Here is a 20,903-nt window from a genome sequence, read left to right on the forward strand (position 1 = left end):
CATCCTGGTCCTCCCCAGGCCTGGCTCACATCCTGATCCTCCTCAGGCTTTGGCTCATCATCCTGGTCGTCAGCAGGCCAAGGCACACGTTCTGGTCCTCGGCAGGCCTCGCCTCACATCCTGGTCCTCACCAGGCCCCGCCTCACATCCTGGTCCTCACCAGGCCCCGCCTCACATCCTGGTCTTTGCCAGGCCCCCCTCACACCCTGGTCCTCGCCAGCCCTGCCTCACATCCTTACCAGGCCCCACCTCACAGCCTGGCCCTCGCCAGGCCCCGTCTCACATCCTGGTCCTCGCCAGCCCTGCCTCACATCCTTGTCCTTACCAGGCCCCACCTCACAGCCTGGTCCTCGCCAGGCCCCGTCTCACATCCTGGTCCTCGCCAGCCCTGCCTCACATCCTTGTCCTTACAAGGCCCCACCTCACATCCTGGTTCACGCCAGGCCTGCCTCAAATCCTGGTCCTGGCCAGACCCAGTCTCACATCCTGGTCCTCGCCAGCCCTGCCTCACATCCTGGTCCTCACCAGGCCCCGCCTCACATCCTGGTCTTTGCCAGGCCCCCCTCACATTCTGGTCCTCGCCAGGCATCGCCTCACATCCTGGTCCTCGCCAGGACCTCCTCACATCCTGGTCCTCGCCTGGCCCCATCTCACATCCTGCTCCTCGCCAGACCCCGCCTCACATCCTGGTCCTCACAAGTTCCTGACTCATAATCCTGGTCTCCCCAGCTCCGGCTCACATCCTGATCCTCCTCAGTCCCCGGCACAGCATCCTGGTGGTCAGCAGGCCAGGCACACGTCCTGGTCCTCGGCAGGCCCCACCTCACATCCTGGTCCTCGCTAGGCCCCGCCTCACATCCTTGTCCTTACCAGGCCCCACCTCACATCCTGCTCCTCGCCAGGCACCACTTCACATCCTGGTCCTCGCCAGGCCCCACCTCACATCCTGGTCCACGTCAGGCACCGCTTCACATCCTGGTCTTTGCCAGGAACCCCTCACATCCTGGTCCTCGCCAGGCCCCGTCTCACATCCTGGTCCTCACTAGCCCTGCCTCACATCCTGGTCCTTTCCACCCCCCGGCTCAAATCCTGATCCTCCTCAGGCCCTGGCTCAACATCCAGGTCGTCAGCAGGTCCAGGCACACGTCCTGGTCCTCTCCAGACCCCGCCTCAAATCCTGGTCCTCCCAAGTTCCTGACTCATAATCCTGGTCCTCCCTAGGCCTGGCACACATCTTGATCCTCCTCAGTCCCTGGCTCATCATCGTGGTCGTCAGCAGGTCCAGGCACACGTCCTTTTCCTCGGCAGGCCCCGCCTCACATCCTGGTCCTCGCCAGGACCCCCTCACATCCTGGTCCTCACCACGCCCCACCTAACATCTTGGCCCTTGCCAGGCCCCTGGCTCAGTGTCCAGGTCCTCCCCAGGCCTCAGTTCAGCACCCTGATCCTCCCCAGGCCCCGGCTCACACTCTGGTCCTCCCCAGGCCCTGGCTCACACTCTGGTCCTCCCCAGGCCGCGGCTCACACTCTGGTCCTCCCCATTCATACCTTGGGGAAAAAAGTGTCAGTGACGTAGTCCTCAAAAATCTTTTATCTATGTCTTCTCATGTAGCTTTCCTGATGTTATCTCTGTCTGTTGCCACACTGGGTCCATTGTAATGTGATGTCATTTCCTGTAATGTCATGGACATCATTAGTGTGAGAAGATGGCCTGATGTATGATGTCACTAGTTCTAGTGTACACCTTATATCAGTCCAAACAACCCTTATGGTGATTGGTTGTAAAGTCAACCTTATAGACCAGCTATCCTAGTGGTTGCATGGACAAGAGCAGTCATAGGCTAAACTCTGAATGGCATGTGAAGCCAGCTGTGATACCATATATAATCCCTTGAATACCAAATGAAAGGACACCACAACAGATATATATATAAAATAAAGTGTATTTATTCTAGTCAAACCCTCAGCACTCTTTATGAGATTAGAGGTAAGTACAACACAGTCTTATTTATGCATACATTAAGTCACACAGGTAAGTAATACAGTTAGGCCCTAGGGGCCACGCAAACCATATACTAAGTAAGTGGTATAAGGACCACTGTCACGGAAATAGAATAGTCCTAGGGAATCGCTGGGGCTACACTACACTAGCAACAGTTAGGAAGTGGGAGGCCCACGGGATTCAGGTGCAGAGTGGAAACACTCACGCGTAATGCGTATAGTCGATAGAAATAGTACAGTTTAGAAATAAACAGTTTAAGGACACTTCTGAAGCAGCTAGAGAGTCGAGACTCGGAAACTAGACCCTAGGATAGTCACTACCCTTGTGAGCACCGAAGTACCCAAGTTACCTAGCCCACGGGCTGCGGGTGCATAGGTGTGAACTTGCGTCGGGTTTCGTCGTGGACTTCTATGGATGCCTGAAGGAAAGTTGCTGACAGGCAGTCAGTGAAGAGTGTCCGGTGGATCCCAAGGCTGGGATCAAGAAGAGAGGAGACCTGCAAGCAGAAGGGACAGAGTCAAGGTCACTAGCCAGTGACCACGTGGAACCAGGAAGGAACCAGGCGATGTCGTGAAGATTGCAGGTGAAGGTGAAGCTTGTCGTTGCAGCCACGAGGACCAGGGAACGTCGAGGACGACCAGGACCAGGAGGCGAGCTGTCCCACGAAGGCTCTTGCTGTCGGCGGTGTCGAAGTTGGACTAGGACTCACCAAGCCTTGGCAAGCGGAACCCACGAAGAACGGAGGACTTGCTTCTGGTGCAGACCAGGAAGGTCTGGGGTGCTTCTCTTTTGCAAAGAAGCAGGAGCCAGTCTGGAGGAGCCAAACCAGCGGTGAAGATTTCAGGATGCGTCGTCACAAAGGCCACTAGCCAGCGGGCAAGCAACCGGACAGACGCGGCAAGCAGGAAAATGCAGAAGGGCCCCACGCAGGACTTGTGGAGTGTGGGGGGCTGATCTTCGGTGCAGATGGTGCTTGGGGTTGGGGCTTCTCAATCCCCGGTGCACAACTTCGAGGGTGCCTCAGAAGCTGCGCTTGAAGATACTAGCCACTTTTCCCAGGTAGCCGGTCCCACGTCTCTCGTCGCCTCCACGGATCTCAGCTCGGCTGTGGATGTGGATCAGGGTCGGAGAAGTCTGGAAGTCAAGGCTCTGGTCGGGCTCTGCAGTCGGTCCCTCGTAGAACTTTAGCAAAGCAAAGGGTAGTCTCTTGATGGTGCCTGTTTGCACAGGGTAGCCACTCCTTGGCCACAAGGGAGATTCTTCAGTCTTCTTCTTTCGTCGAATGTCAAAGGTCCAGAGTTTCTGTTCAAGTTGCAGGTTCAGGATAATCTAATTTCCTGGGGCCCAGCTACCACTCTTATCCAAATCTGGGGGGGCTGGGTTACCTGCTAGGTCACGCCTTATGGGTGGGACCTGGGAGGGGGGTGGTTACACCCCCTTCCCTTTGTCCAGTTTCGCACCAGGACTGGGGCTGGAGTGCCACAGCACCGGTTTGAACTGGACTATGCACGGGACACCTTGTGTGCCCCAGGCATGTCTCATTCTATTCATCCCTCCCTGCCCCAATACACTAAGGCCTGTCTGGGGTGGTGCTCGCACCTCCCAAGGCAGGAAACCTATTGTCCAAGCCTCCCTTGCCGGGATCACTCCCAGCAGCAGGAGGTCAGACTCGTGTCTGTGGCAGCAGCATCCATTTTGTGATGCTGGGGCTCTGGTTAACTTTAACCGGGTAAGTAGGTTACAACATGTCTTCTCCCTCTAGAAGGGAGGGATAATATCCTCATCCCCAGAAATGGGATGGGGGTATTATTCCAAAGTGTTAGACACCTTACACAACATGTTTTGATAAAGCCAAACCATAGTTACCATAAGCGTTTAAGATTATAAGGCACTTTAAGAGTATATGGTAGGCTATATCATAGAGCAGCTATAAGGACATGGTTCCGAAAGCTGCAGACAGGCTCAGCTCATGCTAGAGCACCATCTCACATGTTACCAATCACTCTGCCTCCAGGATTGTTAAGGCCTGCCATAGGAGTGGCTGATAGGTACACATGTGTCTATATGTAAGTTAGGTATAGGAATACTACACCTAAGCAAGGGGTGATTACATGACCTTGCCCCAGCTGAGTGATCAGCCAGTTGTGTCATAATGGAAGGCCAGGCCAGGGGTGGCATAATACATGCTGCAGCCCCTGGTAGGCCTAGGGTACACCTATGCCCTGGGTACCTAGGGTACACTGTACAGGGGCCAATAAGGTGATCCTATCCAAATGGGTTATGCACCTAAAGTACATAGTATCAATTTAGAGAGAGAACAGCAGGGCTGTGGGTCTGATTAGCAGGCCCACAGCCACATCTAAGTCGAAAACCAGTAAAGCAAAAGCAAAAAGTGGGGGTGAACATAGAAAGCAGACCCTACTCTCCTACAATTAGGCATAAAGGTATGTGATGCCATTTCCAGGGATGCTGAGGACCTAATCTCAGCCACTGGTAATTACTTGAGGCGGCATCTCAAACCATCATTTTTTGCCCACCATGCCACCTCAGACAGGAAGCAGACATATGCAAATCAGCCTTAGACTCCTTCCAATCGGATTAATCCAGCCTGAAAGGCCAAGCCAGGTCCTTTCTGAACCGGAACACAAGCAAACGAAGACCTGTTTCAACCCATTTGGGCCTTGAGTGTAGAGAAGAGATTTATTCTAGTGGTGCAGCGAGCACGGGATCTATGTCGGGGCATACCTGTCGTATTTAGGAATACGGAAAATGATGGGTGGAATGCTTGAATTTATCTCGGACACTGGCAATTACACTGGGCCACATCCACGCCCAAACCTTTTGTACTTGTCCACCGTTGCACCTCATCATGCAACCAATCATAGAGTTTTAGCCAACATTACATTGCATTCTGGAATTAGTACTTTGTCTTTTTACCATTATGAGCATGGGGTTAAAAATCCTGCCTTGCAAAGCGTTTTTGGTAAAAATCAAAGATAGGTTGAAGTTCTCAACTTTTGCAAGAGGCCTTTTGGCAGTGGTGCACACCTAGATCTTCACTGAAGTTCTGGGTAGTTGCTGCCCAGTCTTTATATGTAATTGGTTAAGTACTCTTCAAGATATACATTTTTACAGTTAAGTAAAAATGTCACACTACGGCGTTTTTGCCAAGTAATGCTTTCCTATGGAAAAAGAAACATAAACTACATACAGGTACTTGCAATCATATTTCAGGGGTGCCCTTTAGGGCATAAGGTGCTAGGGGGCCAAGGTCCAAATTATCACCAGCAGTTTGAGTTTACATGCCCTGGAGTGTCCAGGTGCAGAGGTGCTGGATAGGTTGTTAGCATTGCACTCTACACTGTAGGCAAAAATGGAGGCCACCTAGAAACAGGCTGCAGAGGGGGACTTGAGGACAAGTCTGAGAGCTTCCAAAGGGGGGGCTCAGTTCATGAGGGTCCTGAGAGCAGGGGGGCACAGTTGGTTGTTGTGGAGGGTTTTAGGTAGCTGGACCCATGCGTTAAAGGCACTCATGGTTCATGGTTGGACCAGCAGAAGGGACCAAATCAGGAAAGCCGGGCCACTCTTGGTTCTGGCCTCTACGTTTTTGATGCCCCTCGTCACTGATTGGTCTTTGCAGGGTTTGGGATCTAGATTGGACTTCAAACAAGCATTGATTTTTGCAAGGGCTCCTGTACCCCGGGCATTGGTGCTGTGTGAGTCCTGGTGTCTTCACACTTGGTGAGGAAAGAGATCAGACCTCTGGGAGCACGGTGATCTCCTCCTGGGTGGCTGCTGCGTCGCTGGACCCAGGTGGTCAGCAGAATAGTGTACTGGGCATTGTGGTTGGTGCTTGTAGGTTGCAGTTAAGTGACTCCTCCACTTCTATGGAGATGCTGACGGCTTGGCGAAGTGCTAGTGGACCTCCGAAGCCTTTGGAGGCTGCACAGCTGCAGGATGAGTTGGGTTGTCAGGACAGGAGCAGTCAGGGTTTGGTGCCAAAGTCGACCAGTAGTCCACAGTACTCACTTCTTTGTTCATCTTTTGTCAAGTGAATCTGAGTGCCTGGTGTCAAGGGGGCACCTAAGCATTGAATCTAGGGACGTTAAGGAGAGTGAAGGGTAGTAGCCAATGTGCTACTTATTCTTGGGATCACAACAACCCCTATATGACCACTTCCTGCAGGGAGTGGGCATACCCCTGTCACAGAGTTCCTAATTCCACCAGAAACAAGCCAGTGGAATCCTTCTTTCGTGGAGCACACCATGCAGCCCACCTAAGGCGTGTGACTAGCCTGGTGGTGCAGCACGGCTGCTTGCATATCTAATTTCCTGCCTGTCCTGGTACCAAATGGGCCTCATGACTGGGAGGCATCTCCCAGGTCTGGGGGCAGCCAGGGTTGCATATCAAATGTAGCGGAGGCTTTGAGGCCTCTGGCCTTGGTATGCAGACTCACTAGCCATCCTGCTAGGGAAGGTGTAAACACCTCCTTTAGGAGTAGGCATTGTTTCTGACCTATGAGAGCGTGGGCTCTCATTTCCAGGGGTCACACACTCATCTGTGGTGGAATGCGGAAAGCACCAGTCGGCCAGCACACTAAGAGGCTGGCATGTTTGTAGAGGGCACCTTTAAGGGGCCCTCTGGGTGCATGTTTCCACTACTGGAATCAGTATAGATGTATCAACACAAGGTGTTTGATACCAACCACCATAGGTTTCAGTGAAGCCATTATATAGCTGGGGAACTCGTAATAGCCAGTGCCCAGTACATGTACTTGAGATGGCTTCCCTGTCTATTTGTACTTTCTAGCAGTTGAACTACACAGCACAGGGTCATATCTGTTCATGCAGATAAGTCCTCTCATGTAATATGCACCCTTCCTTAGGGCTTTAAGAACTGCTGTAGGGGTAACATACATATAATGCATGTAGTGTCTGTGGGCATGGCACACAGCGTGTGTGCCATGTCATTGTTTGCATGAGTTTGGTGGTGGGTCCCTTAGGGTGGCACAATACATGCTGCAGTCCTTAAGGACCCTCTTTAGTACTCATGCCCTGACACCAGGGGTACCATTTACTAGAGACTGAAATAAGTGCTAAAGGTCTTGCCAACTGGGGAACAATTGAACAGTTACCTTCTTTTAGGGAAAGAGCACTGGCACTTGCGACCTGATTAGCAGGAACCCAGTGCACCTAAGTCAAAATTGGGGGTGACCATGTCAAAAAGGGACACTTTCCTACAATATCCCATTATAAGCCATCGATCTCTGGGGAACAGATCGTTGCAGCCCTGGACGCCCTAGCAGTAGGAAAGGCTCCAGGATCTGAAGGTCTGATGTAGGGTTTTACGAAGCTTACAAACCTATTCCGGCCCCACCTCTGCTGGAGGTTTATGCTGAGCTTTAAAGGCAGTGTGTTGCTGCTGTCTATAAGAAACGCAATCATTTCAGTACTCCCCAAGCCTGGTAAAGGCCTCGTTAAGTGTACCTCTTATCGCCCCCTGTCACTGCTTACCTATAATAATAAAGTCCTGCCTAAGGTGTACCACATACTTGAGAAAATTGTCTCCCCTTTACAGTCAGGATTTGTCCTACGTAGATCCACAGTGGTTCATCTACGGACTGTATTCGCCGTGCTGCATCGGGTAAACCCACACATGAAGGTGGCTGATGCTGATAAGGTGCTTGACTCCCCGGAATAGCCTTCTTGGTGGAGACACCTAGGCGCTTTCTTTTCTCTGGGAGTTTGAGATCACTTCTGAATCTTCTGCATACACAGCCTACAGCCTGAGTTTACGTAAATGAGCTAAACTCAGAGGCCATTCAGATCGCCAGGGGCACTGGGCTGGGACGCACCCTGTCGCCCAATATTTATACTAGCAACGGCCCCTTAAGGCCGTCAACTCCAGGAGAGGCATACCATACTGGGCTGACACCATTTAAACACTGAAACCAAGAAGAAAACAAATCTTTATAGACAGATTTACAGTTTACAGTTGCCAGCTCTGGAGGTGACTAGGGAGTTAAGATGGTCAGGCAACAGAACCTCAGAGTCCAGTCAAGTGAGCTTTCAGTGCTAACTTAAATTCAGTAAACGCTGGGTATCTCTTATCTGAGTCGGGAGAGGTCTAAGCATCTGAGAAACCACAGCGCAATGAGGACAGGAGGTCTGGGCACAACTCATACGTGGATATGATCTTTTCGGAGAGGAGCATGAGGTGCCATCAGAGCAGGTACAGGACATAGGGTCATGCTGTGAGTAGCTTTGAACCTTGTAAAGATCAGTAATGTGTAAAGGACCTGGAGTCTGCAGGGAGAGCTCTTTCTTGATGTATGTGGGATGTGATGCATTAGGGATGGGCGGAGGGGCAGGTATCACCGTATTCTAGAGGCAGAACTGATGCCTTTTTCTAGGAAGAAAAGGCACATTTAGAAAGCTGATCAGATGCCTCTTACCATAATACAATGTTTTCCTCGCTGTTAAGATGTTAGAATTTCATGGTGGTGGTGGGGAAATGAATAACTGCAGGCCGTGGCGTAACAAAGGCCCCCGCAGCCCCTGCATGTGGGGGGGCCCAAGCTGCATGGGGCCCCCTCAGCACAGTACTCTGGCCAGAGAGCTCCTGATTGAGTTCGGAGGGGGTCCCTTCACGTACCTTGCAGTGAGGCCTCCTCAAGTTTCATTACGCCAGTGACTTAAGGTGGGTCACAGGGCAAACAATAACTAATGGACCCCAACAGTGGCGAGTGAGGTCTTTTGCCACCGGTGTCCTGGGGTTTGGCCTACTGTGGCTCTGCAAACTGGGCGAAGAGCAACCCCTTCCGCACTGGACTCTCAGGGTAGAGCTGTCCACAGCATTTCAGGGAAATGGTGCGGGAGCACAGACTCAGGGCCAGACTTACGACCCACCAATTAGCAAGTCGCAAATTGCGTCGCATTTGCAACTCGCAATTTGCAACTCGCTAATTGGAAGGCACAACAGTGTCTCAGAAACTGTTTGGGATTCCTAATGGGGTCGCAAATTGCATGCCTCATTAATATTAATGAGGCAGGCGCAATTTGCGACCCTTTAGGAATGGCTAGCATTCACAGGGATGGTGGCCTGGCTGGGGTCAGCAGACCACCATGTCTGTGATTGCTTTTATAATAAAGCAGTTTTTTAAAAATGCAGCCTGTTTTCCTTAAAGGAAAACGGGATGCATCTAAAAAAGAGAAATTAAACTTTTCAGTTTAATTTTCTTAAGGGCAGGCAATGGTCTCTGGGACGGCAGTGAAGCAGCTTGAATTAGAACAAAGTCAATATGTTTGGACCCACTTTTCTGTGGTATTTTCAGACCCTGAATTTAAATTCACTGTCTGGGTTTACTGCTTTCGCTGCTTACCTTTCAATGTCCATTTTCCTCTGTAGCACAAGATGGATGTTTGTGCAAAGTGATTGCTCCTCACAGCAGGTGGAGACGATGCTAGCGCCAAGTGGGAATACTAGCACCATGAGCACAGTAAGGCTGAACATGGCTCCTTGCATCATTCCCAGATGGGCCATCCAAAGGAACACAAAGAATCCATCACTCCCAGAAATGTCTTTCACTAGTGTTTGTCTCTGCAGACTCTTCACATTCCCCCACCATTAACCAAACAGGAGAGCTCATTAAAGACCAATCATCAATCCTGGTCACATAGATTTTCTAAAAAGCAGTCCTGACTCCATCCCGCCACCCTTGTGTCCAAAGTTACACCCTTCTCTTTGGGATTTCTGCCAATACACTCCAACCTGTGCCATGTCAGCCCAGAGCCAAGCCAACATGGATGCGACTGATAACAAGATACATAGACACGTGTAAACAACATAGAGTCCTTCTACCTTATAATATAAATACACATGACTCGAAATTTAAACCGGGATATCAATGCCGGGTTTGGTCACCCTTGAACAGGTAAAAAAGCCTGTTCAGCTGGTGACCTCTAAGGAGATGGTACTCTGCCACCGCCACTCACTGTACATGGCCAGGGACACAGACCGAGGTGTGCTTTTAGGGTCCATCTATGTTCTCCCGGCCAGGCACTGGGCATTAGGGTCAACTTTGGGCCTAGGCATGTAGTGCGCACTCAAGGTCTTGCGTTTGCTGAGGCCAAAATAAAATTAGGATACCAGACTCACGTACAGTTTTGTCTCTCAAGGCAAGGGTACACAGGCCTTAGTCAAGATACGTGATAGGGTGAGCAAACAGGGCCAAACCAGTTTATATTTTTGTCTTCCCCTAAAATAATTGGCTTCTGATATTTACATTTATTTATTTTAGCCTTCAGTTGTAAAATCATAATGTACTGCTGCAGAACTTTGAGCTGGATAAGGGTTGTGTCAATCAGTTCCGAGAGGGAGGAATTGTAATATGATTTAAACACCTGAAACGAAGAGAAAATGCAAGTTAAACTATTCTGTATGAAATGCTCAGTTGGTTAATGTGATAATTTCTGTTGTTGTGTTAAACTGGAGGGTCGCTAATTTGAATCCTGGTTGGTGCATTAGGGAATAGTGATTTGTATATTTACAGTGCTATAACGTCACAGCATGCGTGAGACACTAAGACCTTGTTCACCCTGTGTGTGCACTGTGTATTCATTCAGACCTTTTGCAGCAAGGGTTCCTGGTTATTGGTGTGTTCTTGTACTACAAGGTTTGGATTTGAAGGAAGATGTGTTTTGTGGGTTTGGTCATAGATACTAAGAGAATAAAGTGTTTTTTCTAAACCATAGATGCTTGACAATGATTTCCACAGAACAAGAGTTCCTTTTGTTTTGTAAGTTCAGGACGGTTATTTGGAAAATGGGATGAAGCGTAATTGTCATCTGATGCAAATAAGCTCTTGGTTAAAGCATGTCTTTACTTCTTCTCAAAGTATTCTGGGAAGCCACGCAGTGCGGTGCGGCCATCACTCTTGGAGAAACAAAATAAATAACTGTCAGGTAAGGTTTCCTTTTACCCTGTTTCTTTTTCCTCTATTTGCTCTCTCGAGCTGTTTTTGTTTTTTTATGTCTCTACAACTTCCACTTTTGACTTCCTCACTACACTATTTGTGTTGCTATCAAACTTCTGATAATAAAAAAAAATTGCTTTTACGCAAGCCACTTTCTCATATTTCCTTATAATAGTACACTCATGTGCTCAGCGAATTATCTCCAATTTCATAAATTGTACTATGCTTTTGTCTGCCTGCCTCTTCCTTTAGGGCCTTTATTAATAGTAAGGGTTCTCTGACAAAGTGCATCACCGGTCAAGGTTTTGTAACGGCGTGCTGCTTTCCTGTGTTCCTTCAAATGTCCTCCAAATATCTTTTTGTTCCCGCTATTGTAGCTGACCACCTGTGTACCCTGGCACCCACCTGATGGAGCCACGTTCCTCCAGGAACATGTTGGGGGCGTGGTGCAGGTCCAGTTGTTTTTCAGGTTTTGATGCACTGGCCGTGAGTGCTTGCCTCCCGTGTTGCCCAGCAGTTCCTTGACTATCTGTGCATTTGTCTCCTCCTCTACCCACTTGATACTATGCTCCTTCTGTTTGTTCTTTCTGCGTCTTTTCTACCTCAAGTGATACTATCCTCTCTTGAAAGGTTCTTTCCGCGTCTTTTCTCTCTGCATCTCACTTCCACCTCATCAGGTCCTCTCATTCTGTCCTTTTCTGTCTTGTCTGACAATTCACGGGTCCACCTTGGTCCCTGTCGTGAGAGTGGAAGATAGTCTTCTATTCTCTTTCCTCTCTTTGTTCTGTTTGCCTTTTCTTGTCCCTTTTTGGTTTCCTTTACTGTTGTGGTGTTTTTTTTGCTTTGTCAGGTGTTGCAGTACCAGGATCTTGTTGGAGGAGTCTGACGATTTTCAGGCCACAAAGTAAGTCCTTATCTTTTCCAAAATTTGAAACTGTGAATTCCGCTGAACTAACTGGACACAGCCTCAGTAGACAGGGGCATTTAAATCACAGAGTACAAGGCCAATATGTTTGTTGAATTAAATGTCCCTTCATAGATTGCTGAAATAAGGAATAGATGAATCCTCTAAGTGGGCATTGGAGTAAACAGTATCTAATATTTTATTAAAGGTGTTAAAATATTTTCTGTGATGCTAGCCGTTGTCATAGAAAGAGTAAATTGTTGGTGTTGGATGCTTCTGAAAATCTGTGTCGCAATGTATGTGTAACTTGTGTTTCTTTTTTCGATATCCCCTCAGTTTGCTCTCGCAACCTTGAGTTCCAGTGCTTCCAAGCTCCATATCTACACAGTGTCCTAGAGCTGTTTCTCCCCTGTCGGAATTGCAGCTCAAACTGAGTTCCTATCTAATTTCAGTAAATGCCTTCTTTCTGCAAAGAAAGCAGTCATAAATATTATTTCTGTGTGTCCATTTATAGTCTCTAACTTTATTTGTACAAGTCACTGAAACATGAACCAAAAAAGAAATGTACTTTAGTGAAACATGATGAAAAGATTTATGTTGAAGAAATTAAAACATTCTACATTTTAGAGCTCTAAAAAGAAACAAATTATTTGTGCCAGGAATGGTGAAGAAAGGGCTGAATGTCAAAGTAATATCACACATTTTGTATGTTCATTATAAGTTGTCAAGTCACTAAAGTAAAATCACAAGAAGCAATTGCCAAATTTTCCATTTCAAAGTATGTAAGAACTAAAATATTGGTGACAATTAATATCCACGCAGTGTACTTGAGAGCAACTAATCAGTGTTGTAAATTCTATCTGATGGTTTATAAGGAATGTCTTGGAGACCCAAGCGCCTTTGCAACAAAACAGTATCTCTACACATGACGTGGCCGAATTGTGAGGATTACCAATCACCTCAATTTAAAAGAACAATCTTTCGTCTATGTCTCATGTGATACAAGTGGAGAGAATACATTATTTAAATGTAAGTAATTGTGAAAATGCTTTCCCTGTTGTCACTACAGCAAAATCGCTGGATTATCATTTTGAATATAGAAACATTTTCTCCAGGAACTCTGTCTCTTGGGTTGATCTCAGTTGTTTCAAAGTGTCTCAGACTGCCAAAGTCAATCATGTACCTACTGTAGCTTTAGCCACAGAGCCAAAAAAGCTAGTACTGGGATAGGAAGCTTTAAAAGAGCAATCATTGTTGCATGTCTTGATCCCCGATTAATACTTGTATGAACAAATTTAGGTTAAATGTAAGCACTAAACCCCAAAGACCTTGTCAGTGCTTTTAAAACTCCTAAATCCAATGTGGAGTCAGAAAATGAGTCTAAATTAACTTGAAAGAACTGACCTGGGCATAACTTTGAGAAAATGATTCCCGGAAGGACATCTTAATAAAAAACAGGGGGATCCTCTGTGAAAGTGTATTGGCCAAGTTAGATAGACTGCCTTTAAACGTCGGAAAAACGATCTCCTAATAAATCTATGATTCATTAAATACAAATGTTTGGCAGAGTATGTGTAGTGTATTTAAAAGTTAATTCTGAGTGTAACATGAATTAATTCTGATTCTGAAATCAGATTCAGTCCAAAGATGAAATGTATCCAGGAAAAAATCCAACTTGGGGATACACACAACTCGAATAAGACCAATGAATGTGAGAGCAGCTTTAGTTCTCAATCCCACCTCACTAAACATGAGAGAACTCGCAGTGGACAAAAACCTAATCAGTGCTCTGAGTGTCAAAAAAGCTTCAGTCATAAGGCTACTCTAACTCGACACAAGAGAATCCACACTGGACAAAATCCTGATCAGTGGTCAGAATGCCAGAAAAGATTCAGTATGAGATTTAGTTTAATTCAACATGAGAAAACTCACACTAGGCTAAAACCGTATCAGTGTTCTGAATGCCAGAGAAGCTTTAGTCAGAAAATAAGTCTCACTTACCACGAGAGAATTCACACTGGGCAAAGACCTTATCAGTGCTCTGAATGCTTGAAAAGCTTCAGTAGGAAATCTAGTCTCGCTCAACATGAGAGAACTCACACTGGACTAAAACCGTATCAGTGCTGTGAATGCTGGAAGAGCTTCAGTCAGAGCTCTGATCTTGCAAGACATGAGAGAACTCACACTGGAGAAAAACCGTATCAGTGCTGTGAATGCTGGAAGAGCTTCAGTCAGAGATCTGATCTTGCAAAACATGAGAGAACTCACACTGGAGAAAAATCGTATCAGTGCTCTGAATGCTGGAAGAGCTTCAGTCAGAGATCTGATCTTGCAAGACATGAGAGAACTCACACTGGAGAAAAACTGTATCAGTGCTGTGAATGCTGTAAGAGCTTCAGTCAGAGATCTGATCTTGCACAACATGAGAGAACTCACACTGGTGAAAAACCGTATCAGTGCTCTGAATGCTGTAAGAGCTTCAGTCAGAGATCTGATCTTGCAAAACACGAGAGAACTCACACTGGCCAAAAACCTTATCAGTGCACTGAATGCTGGAAGAGCTTCAGTCAGAGATGTAATCTTGCAAAACACGAGAGAACTCACACTGGAGAAAAACCGTATCAGTGCTCTGAATGCCAAAAACGTTTCTGTCACAGATCAGGTTTAACTCTGCATGAGAGAATCCATACCGGGCTCAAACCGTATCAGTGTTGTGAATGCCAGAAAACGTTCAGATTGAAACAAAGTCTCACTAAACATGAAAGAACTCACACTGGGAAAAAACCTTATCAGTGCTCTGAATGCTGGAAAAGCTTCAGTCATAAATCTAGTCTCACTCAACATGAGAGAACTCACACTGGACTAAAACCGTATCAGTGCTGTGAATGCCAGAAATGCTTTAGTCAGAAAGTAACTCTCACTAATCATGAGACAACTCACACTGGGCAACAACCGTATCAGTGTTCTGAATGCCAGAAAAACTTTAGTCAGAAAACAAGTCTCACTAAACATGAGAGAACTCACACTGGGCAAAAACCTTATTCGTGCACTGTATGCTGGAAGAGCTTCAGTCAGAAATATGCTCTTGCCCAACATGAGAGAACTCACACTGGGGAAAAACCGTATCAGTGCTCTGAATGCCAAAAACTTTTCTGTCACAGATCAGGTTTAACTGTACATGAGGGAATCCACACCGGGCAAAAACCTTATCAGTGTTCTGAATGCTGGAAAAGCTTCAGACTGAGACAAAGTCTCACTCAACATTGGAGAACGCACATGGGGCACAAACCTTATCAGTGAACTGAATGCCAGAAAACCTTCAGTCACAAAATGTATCTCACGCAACGTGAGAGAACTCACACTGGGCAAAAACCTCATCAGTACTCCTAATCCCAAAAAAGCTTTAGTGAGAAAGCTAGTTTAATTCAACATGAGAGAATCCACATTGGGCACATACCGTTTCAGTGTTCTGCATGCCCTAAAAGGTTCAGGCGGAAAACCTGTCTCGAAAAATCAAATGGGCGTGGGGAGGGGGTAGAAGCATGCGGAAAGGACACTCACCTTCCTCAAGTGTAGCATGTCTTAATCAAATGAGAGTGAATTAAATGATTTACTGGTGTCTTCATGTACTAGTTGTCTACCTGAAAGCCTTAACCAATATTTTCCTCTGGTGGTGTTAACTGGTCACCATTATGATGTAGTATCAGGCGGCAGCATCAATTGGTTTCGCACATAGGTATTCACTTCCCTAGGTGAATACCACCTTCTTTCGAGGGAAAATACTGCAGGGATCTGTGTAGTGAAATATAAAATTGCCTCTTATATCTAAAAATTGGCATTTTCGTGTGATGCTAAGGACCACGTAAACGCCCGAACAACATCACCACCTCACTCATTAATCTTACCCCTGTATACTGCACTTCTATTAAACGTCAATTTTTAGATGAGGGTTTAGGGTAGACAACTGGTACAGAAAGACACGAGGAAATCATTAAGTTTACTCTCTTATGATTAAGACTGAAAACCTGTCTCACCCGACATGAGCCTTTACATTCTGGGCAAAAACCTTATCAATGCTCTGAATGCTGGAAAAGCTTCAGTCAGAAATCTGCTCTCTCTCAACATGAAAGAACTCGCGTTAGACAAAACCTTGTCAATGTTCTAAATGCCAGGGAAGCGTCTGCTGGAGATTAAGTTTGATCATTTGTTTTCTCGTTGTTTGTTTTCTGATGTTAAATCAGTTTTCTAAATGTGTTAAAAACTTCAGTTGTAAATGCAACCTCTCTTCATGAGAGAGACAATGTGGGAGAATAAAAGGAACTCGCTGTCGACACTGGGGGGGGGTCGTGTTCAGGTTTGCAAAACCTTCACAGGTAGCAGCCACAAAGACATCAATTCATTGATTGTCCAATAATCTGTTTACTGAGAAAAGCACACAGCAAAGGATGGAAATGCTTGAATTAATGTAATTGCCTAATGACTATTTGTGGGCTCATTCCACTCAGTTTGTTTTGCTTCCTGAGTGTTAATAAGCCACACTGGACAAGGTCCAGTAGATCCCTAACTTTAAGGCCACACCCCTATGATCTGCAATGTAAGTAACTCAAACTGTTTCCACCCTTAATGAGGCTCACCAGGTAGCTGCAGCAGGATACTCTTTGTTGTAGGTCTCTGTGGGACCAACGTCTTTTCATGTTGATGCTACTTAGGACTGATCATTATGGAAAACTAAAGGTGATGAAGGACTGGTAGTTAATCTCAACAACATAACCACATCATTCTCTTATCTTTGTACAACTAAAGACAATGCCATCCATATGGAAACCATTCTTGGCCCCACCCTAGATAGTCATAATCACTTCTGTTCCGAGGTGACACAGCCCAGTATTACAAAGATCCACTTTACTGGCCTCTTTCCATTTTGCTACAAATTGAACCTACTTCCCATCTGCTAAGGAAAGTTTACAAGCTTTAGAATCACAAGGGAGACTCAAAAATCTGTGTTTTACATTGTTAGTACTACGAAAGTACTACAAATTGCTGTTCACAAACTATGTGCGGTCTTTCTGCCTCTCCCATCTTTTTCTGTGTGGAGTTAACTATGTGCGGTCTTTCTGCCTCTCCCATCTTTTTCTGTGTGGAGTTAACTATGAGCGGTCTTTCTGCCTCTCCCATCTTTTTCTGTGTGGAGTTGTTTGCCTGACTGCAGAGTTTCTGCATGCCTTAGTATACTTTTTAGTAGTAAATGAGTAAATGTGGAAGGGACAAAGGGAAGGTGCTGTAAAATGAGAACTACTTATGTATAAAAAAAGAGTGGCTAAGGAATGAGTAAGGAGCAGTTGAGGGCAGGACAAGCGCTCACCCACAAAAAGGAGTAAACCGTTTTCTATTTACAAGCAAAACTTCTAAATTTACTACAGCCATAATGTCCCTAAAACAGTCATAAATGTGGCCCAGCTCAGAGCTGGAGTAAGCCCAACATCACACATGGCCATCCACTGGAACTGCAACACCCTCCCATAAATAATAATGGCGGTAGGGATGTAAAATAAAACCCCATAGGAAATAATGTAAAACTAAATATTTTAATCTAGCTAAAAATCAAAATAAATGTAGTTTAATGGAAAGATATGTAAAAAGAAAACATTTCAATATGTTAAAATGTTTCAATTACGTTTTTTTAAATTTTAAACACTAATATAATATTCCTTTTTATTAAAGTATAATTGCATTTGTTATAATTAATTCTGTACATCACATTTAATAATTATTAATACATAATAATGTTTTTACTTTAGGTGGGAAACTTTTAATTTAAGCTTAGGAAAGGATATAATTTTTAATATATTCAACTTGGGTGGAGTTCTCCCTGTGTAAAAAATGAAATAAAAATAAAATGTACAGAATGCTTTAAAAAGTACATTTAAAACAAATTAAGTGTTTTATGTTAACTATTACTTTAAATTGTATATATTTTAAATGTAGAACCAAATAAAAAATGCTACAACACTATTAACTTGTATTTTAGTTACATAATGAATTGATTTTAAACATGTAAAAAAATGTTTATTTAAAGATCTGTTTTAAAAATTCCCACCTAAAGTAAAATTATTGTATTGTCTTATTATGTACTCAGAATTACTGAATTGCTTATGCACCTCTGTTCAGAGGGGACACAGCCTTAAAAAATGGTATGTATAGAATTAATTGAAATTATTATTTTAATAGTTACAATATTTTTTTTAATTTAAAGGTTAACATATTTTATCATGAACTAATTAATTTTGAAATATATGTAATTTTGTAGCATTATTTTGAATGCATATGTAGTTTTAAAAGTCCCAATAAATGATTTACATTTATTCTTATTTTCTATGGGGTTCTTGGGTTTTCCATTATTAGTGGTTGCCCATGCTCATTACACTCCTAAAGGTGAATAGCTAAAAGTAGGAGAGTTACTCTAAGATCATCCTTGCATGTTTAAATTACTCACAGGTGTAAGATACCTTTGTGAATACCCCTCAATGTGTTCAACTGGACCGAGGTGTTTCGTTTTTGTGGTAAAGCTAAACTGGATATGGGTACTAGGGCTGTTATTAGAGGAAATGGGATGAACTTGCGCGAACACCAGAGCACCTGTTCGATGTGTTTTTTTGACTGAGGAGGGGCAACGATTATCTCAAAGTAATTTTCCTGGACTTGCTACATCATTGGGCCTCCTGCAGGACTTTTGCAGCATCTACTCGATATAGCAGTAGTAGGCTCAGGTAATTTCTCCATGTTGTTAGCCATGTTATCGTGATTTGCTTTTATATTTCCTTTCTCCTCTTCCTTTTACATGATTTTGTTGCATTTACCACCACATTGGCGCTGAAACATCATCTGCTGGTAACTGCTTCCGAGGAACTCTTATTCTTCATGTACATTTTTATATGATGAACAGTTTTTACCTTCGCTGTACGGCTCCACTGTAAGCACTGAGAGTCCAAAACCTGAAGTTCCTGTGCCTTCATCTGCCTTTTCCACTTGGATAACTTTGATCAACCTTTGAACCTGCTGTGATACACCCTGACGGTTATAAGTTTCATGTTTGAACTGTCAGTGTGAGCTCCAGTGTGCTGCTATTACTCACACAACGTTCCATGATTTGGTTCGGATAATCAACCTTTAACCATCTCCATAACTTGGAAGCTCTGAAGACCTCACAGCTGTTGTAACTGCCTGATTTTTGATGCATTTGATGGCAGTAGAAGCAGGTTCGACTTGATGACCCAACTCTACTTTGTGGGCATTTTTCACTTCGATCTTCTGACATTCTAAGACTTGATTCAGCCCTAAACCTTGCATCAAATTCCAGTGTTAATCATCATTACCACTACCCCCTGGAGCATGGGTACCGAGGTCATCTTCTATTTTGCATACAGATTTATTATTGATTCAGTGGTTCTGCTTTATTTTAAAATTAGTTTTCCTCTTTGTGGTGTTGAAAACATGACTTTGAGCATTGTTTATTTTCTTTAGGGCAGTTGTTTTTTTGCTAATTAATAATCCTAAAATCACAGACCTGTTTGGATTTTGCTCTTGAGTAATCATTAAATATTCTTTTTTTATCTAAACTTGGTTTGAATCTTGAAATTCCTCGACTCTTTTTATTACAAGTTATTGTCATTTGTGACTTCCACTGTTTTCCTTTAAGGCACATTTACCTTTGCTGAACCAAGTATGGGAAAAGCAAAACCGGCTGATTCCAGCTGAAAAGGTTACTGTCTTTGGCGAAATCTGTATCGACTGTAGATGCAAAAAGTAAAAACCATGAGGGGAGCTGTTGGTATCTGAGCCCCCAGATTTTTGAGTCAGCCGCTCTCTCTCAAACAGTTGAAAGAGCTAAAGATGCATCCGTCAGACATTCAGGTCTCAACAACTAAGACAGCCTGCTAATGTCAAACAACACTTGCAGTCACCTGAATCACTTTATCCTGTGCTGTGTACAAACATTTTACATAAACAAGTCTTGTTGTGCTTTGTGAACAGGCTGTCACCACCCCCCGTTGTATGCAAATGAACTTTTGTGACCAGACACCCCAGGCTTTCATCTCTTCTAGTTCGGATAATAATGTGAACACTATAAGGTAATCACCAACAAGGGTTAGATTGAGAAATAATAGGCTTCCAAGTCACACAGCTGTGGTTATGTAGTTCTCTGTTAGTTTTCCAAATTTACTGAATTTGCAGCAACTCTCCAGGTTACTTTTTCCTCAGTATATTACTTTATATTACTCTTTGCTTTCAATCAGTTAAACACGTGGGGTTTGATATAGGATTTGTTTTTAGTGTTCTCAGACCATGTCAAAATCCCTCTGTCCTCAATTTGTCAGCATGTGTTTTGTCCTCATGTTGGTCCCGGATGGGCCTTCTCGAGGCTTAATGTGATGTTGTATAATAAATCAGACATATGTGAAATTGATGGAGCTGCACATTGAGACAGAAATGCACCACTTTAAAGACTACCACATCATTTCAAATTAAAAGTTCTCTCTCACTCTTAGTAACCTGCTTGCCCTCTCATCACATGTTGACTGGTTTTACCTTGGACCATATACAAAGCTCTGATGCCTTTCAATGATACAGCAAACAAATGACGGACGGAATGCTGACAATGCAAACATTCTCCCCCAGTCAAAATATCTGGGTTAAATCCATCGCTCTTTTGCCCACTACGCCACCACAGTTTAGACCCAGCCATATGCAAATCAGTCTTGACCCTGTGCCTCATGGGAACATTCCAAACCGAACTGCCAGGCCAGGTCCTCCCTGGACCGGAAACAAGCATCCTGGAACCGGTTTCAGGGTATGTCACCCTTCTTCAGCCAGGCTAGCTTGAATCCAGTGGCAAAGTTAGCAAGAGACCCACATTTGGGCATACCCATCCCACTTAGGGCGAAAAGTGTTACAGCAAGCAAATGATGGACGGAATGCTGACAATGCAAACATTCTCCCCCAGTCAAAAGATCTGGGTTAATTCC

The 20,903-nt window shown here is 44.9% G+C and overlaps 2 protein-coding genes across 2 annotated transcripts in view; one reads left to right on the top strand and one right to left on the bottom strand.

The window, feature by feature from the left end:
• LOC146869467 (extracellular calcium-sensing receptor-like) overlaps positions 1 to 9,526 on the bottom strand; it is a 187,054-nt gene extending 177,528 nt beyond the window's left edge. The window contains exon 1 of the mRNA XM_085636605.1: positions 9,384 to 9,526. Coding sequence (XP_085492731.1) covers positions 9,384 to 9,526 — 143 coding nt within the window. The remainder of the gene's footprint in view (positions 1 to 9,383) is intronic.
• Positions 9,527 to 9,927: 401 nt separating this feature from the next.
• Positions 9,928 to 19,487, top strand: LOC146869468 (uncharacterized). The gene is made up of 3 exons (XM_085599859.1): positions 9,928 to 10,965; positions 11,827 to 11,880; positions 12,217 to 19,487. The coding sequence occupies exon 3, from the start codon at positions 13,528 to 13,530 to the stop codon at positions 15,178 to 15,180; it is 1,653 nt and encodes a 550-aa protein (XP_085455985.1). The 5' UTR covers positions 9,928 to 10,965; positions 11,827 to 11,880; positions 12,217 to 13,527; the 3' UTR covers positions 15,181 to 19,487.
• The last annotated feature ends 1,416 nt before the right edge of the window (positions 19,488 to 20,903 follow it).

This window comes from Triturus cristatus, chromosome 1_1 (genome assembly GCF_964204655.1).
Source record: "Triturus cristatus chromosome 1_1, aTriCri1.1, whole genome shotgun sequence".
NCBI classification, from domain to species: Eukaryota; Metazoa; Chordata; class Amphibia; order Caudata; family Salamandridae; genus Triturus; species Triturus cristatus.

Bases quoted from the DNA above. Each gene is read 5' to 3' on its own strand.
- LOC146869468 (XM_085599859.1), top strand. From the start codon at position 13,528: ATGAAATGTATCCAGGAAAAAATCCAACTTGGGGATACACACAACTCG.